General features: G+C 51.9%; 1 protein-coding gene across 1 annotated transcript in view; it reads right to left on the reverse strand.

Moving 5' to 3' along the window:
* LOC102381212 (alpha-2-macroglobulin-like protein 1) overlaps positions 1–3,040 on the reverse strand; it is an 8,230-nt gene extending 5,190 nt beyond the window's left edge. Inside the window, exon 1 of the mRNA XM_025195884.1 lies at positions 2,880–3,040. Coding sequence (XP_025051669.1) covers positions 2,880–2,990 — 111 coding nt within the window. The 5' untranslated portion in view covers positions 2,991–3,040. The remainder of the gene's footprint in view (positions 1–2,879) is intronic.
* Between the last annotated feature and the right edge of the window lie 7 nt (positions 3,041–3,047).

A 3,047-nucleotide genomic window follows, 5' to 3' on the forward strand; every position in this document is an offset into this window, starting at 1 on the left:
AACCAAGCTTCTTTTCCCTTTCATGCAACATGGTCAGGTACTACTACTGCAGCTTAGCTTTCACTTACCCAGAGAAAAGAGAGAGGACATAAACAGTTACATGCATCATCTACCCTGCAACAATTTGCTTGTTTGTCCACATGCTCAGAGACCGTGCCCTTGTTCTGTGTTGTGCTGTCCTGATTGGAATTGCAGTCCAGCTACCTTCATACTGTCACAACCCAAAGTTGTGGATTTTTTGATTGTGGGTGCTTCGGCACTGCTAAATTATGTTCCCGCCAAATTGCAGCTCTTTTGCACGACGGAGTGTTCTGTTGTTATAGAGAACCCGTGTGCAGAAAAGTGTTTCCCGCCGTTTTGTAGCCTTCTTTGCATTGTGCATTTCTCTTGCATTTAGTGATAGTTTCATAGTTTCATAGTTTTAGGGTCGGAAGGGACCTAATAGATCTTCTAGCCCGACCCCCCGCCAGGGCGGGAGAACAACAAAAGAACCCTAGGTTTCCGCCCAAGTTGGAGAGAAAGACGGAAAGAGAGATGGATCTCTAAGCGCTGTGGGTCCTTTCGAACTCAGCACGTCTTTCTTAAGAAGGCGATCAAGGCTCCAATTGCCGAAGCCCTGGAGCCTAGCAAACTCCGGGGCACCACTTACCAACGGCCTCTAGCCTCTCCCTGTCACCGATCGCAGTCCAGACGAATCCCTACCCTAGAACCCAGTTATCGAAACCACGGAGTCTGAACCACTCCGAGGATCCTGGGAACCGAGTTTAGAGTCCTCCAACGAGGATTGAAGCGGAGCCGTACCTGGAAACTGTCCAGCCTGCACCGCGACCATCACCGGTGTAAGTAAATAATCTTTTCAATCAACCATTACGCCTCCGTGACTGATTCTAGCTCAGGCGTACTACTCCACCCCGCGACTTTTCTCTGGCCCCACGTGCCCGGGCTGCCGGCCACAGCCCGCGTGCACACAGACGGGCCCGGCTCGCGCCCGGCGAGGACAGGACCGGGAGCTGGCCCGCACACATACCACTAGGTGTAGCTGCCCTGAATAACCAGGGGCTTAGCTGGAGAAGTTTAGGAGAAAAGTCACAGCAAGAAGAGAGGGAGTATGGAGCATGCTGGATCACAGAACAGCTGAAAAACCCCTGCACAGCATGAACAGACTGTGATTTTTGGAGATCTGTAATTCAGCCACGCTTAGGTCGAATTTCCCAGCGGTGCAAGGGACACTTCACAGACTCTCAGCTGACATCACCACCATATTTCACATGTCTGCTCTACTAGGCAGTTTCATATTTAAACAACTTTAAGCATATTTTTGCATTGGCCAAAAATTGTATTTGCTCCAATCTTCTGAGAAAATGCTGAACTGTTTCAACCAAAACTTTCCAAAGAAATGCAGCCCATGGCAGAAATCTGGCACAGGAGATCTAAGCCCAGCTTTAGTCTGACAGCTTTATAAGACACTGAGAAGTCTTCTAACAGGAAGTGTCAGGCTACCTTAATTGTAATCATTGCTACCAGCCTTTGCTATAATATACATCTGCCCAGGAGTGGGCTATGGTGAGGTTTGAGGGTTAATGCTCTGTGGGTTTCCCACAGAGTCTGTCCCTGGTTACAGCCCTCTCTGAGTATGTCAGAAGGCTGGTGCAGTGAATCCCAGGGGGATTTCACTAGGAGCATCCACCGAGAATGATTCTTAGAGCAGGCCAGCCCCTAGTTGGTGGGATGTTGCCCCTGGGATGCCAGCAGCGTTCAGCATAGAGGAGTCAGTGAAACCCTAAAAAAGGCAATGCCAAGCACAAGGGCAGATCTAGAGGGGAGTTGGAGGTGCTGTCTCACCCCCAACTCTGTTTTCTGCTTCACTCAGAGTTTAAAACAAACTGCCAGGCAGCACAGCTGCATTTCCTTTCAGGTGGAATAAAGAGAATCAATTGAGTTCATGGGTCATTATTATCTACTTGATTTCTGCTAAGCTCTTCCCTCCATAGGTGTTACCAACCCTATGGTGAAGAGTGGGGGCGAGACTGCTTAGGAGGGGCTTTGAGGGGAAGGGGCTCTGAGGGGCCATGAGGGACTGGATGGGGGGATTGTGGGCACCAAGGGGCTTTTGGGAAGAGGGGGCTTATGGGGTGCAGGGGTGTGGGGTGAAGAGGAGCTGGAGCATTATGGGGATGGAGTGGTTTGAGGGGCAGATGGGACAGTTGTTTTGGGGCCCAGGTGGGTGTTGGAGTGAATGGGGGTGAAACGAGCTGTGAAAAGAGTTTGGAATAAGAAGGGTGAGGGAGCACAAGGGTTTTGACGAGCTCCAGTGAGGTCTGAATGCACAGAAGGGCAGGGGAGGGCTCAGCAGGGTGTGAGGGGGATGGTAAGGGTCAGGGGCCTGGGACATGATGGGGAGGAGCCTGTGCAAGGTGCAGCAGGTTCATGGGGGCTGTGACAGTCAGGGGGATGGTGGAATCTGATGGGGTCGGGGCAGGATGGGGTGGGGCTGAGAATGGGGATACGTGGGATAACAGGGGGCAGAGATGGCAGGGGCAATGCAGGGAAAGCAGTGAGGGGCACTGGGTGGAGTGCCTGAGGGACTTGAGTGGGGTTGCAGGAGGCAGTTCAGTCCATGACCAGGTTGCGGGGTAACAGCTGTGCTACCCTGGCACCAGATGCCTGCCCCACCCTGGAGCTGGCAGTCCCCTATAGACTCAGGTGCTTTTGCTGGGATCACAGTCTGACTAACACAGCATCTGGCATATTAGCAAAACTTTGAGTTTCTTTTTATTTTGAGAAAAATCTACGTTGTGCTGTGGGACAATGCACCACATCGCTTGCACCCCCTCTTTCTCAGAATCCTGCATCTGCCCATGGCTAGGTGTGCCCCATACCTGAAACAAGCTGTAGGTGTCAGAATGGGTCTGGAGAGAAGGAAGCTGATACCCAAATGGTGGTGGTCGCCTTCGCGGTGGCCATGGCTGTGACGGTGGCAGTACTATCATAGGTTCAGACACGTCACTTTCAGGAGGAGGAAGTGGACGTACTGGACGATTCTTGGG

The sequence above is a fragment of the Alligator sinensis genome, unplaced genomic scaffold, assembly GCF_000455745.1.
Source record: "Alligator sinensis unplaced genomic scaffold, ASM45574v1 scaffold2199_1, whole genome shotgun sequence".
Taxonomy (NCBI): domain Eukaryota; kingdom Metazoa; phylum Chordata; order Crocodylia; family Alligatoridae; genus Alligator; species Alligator sinensis.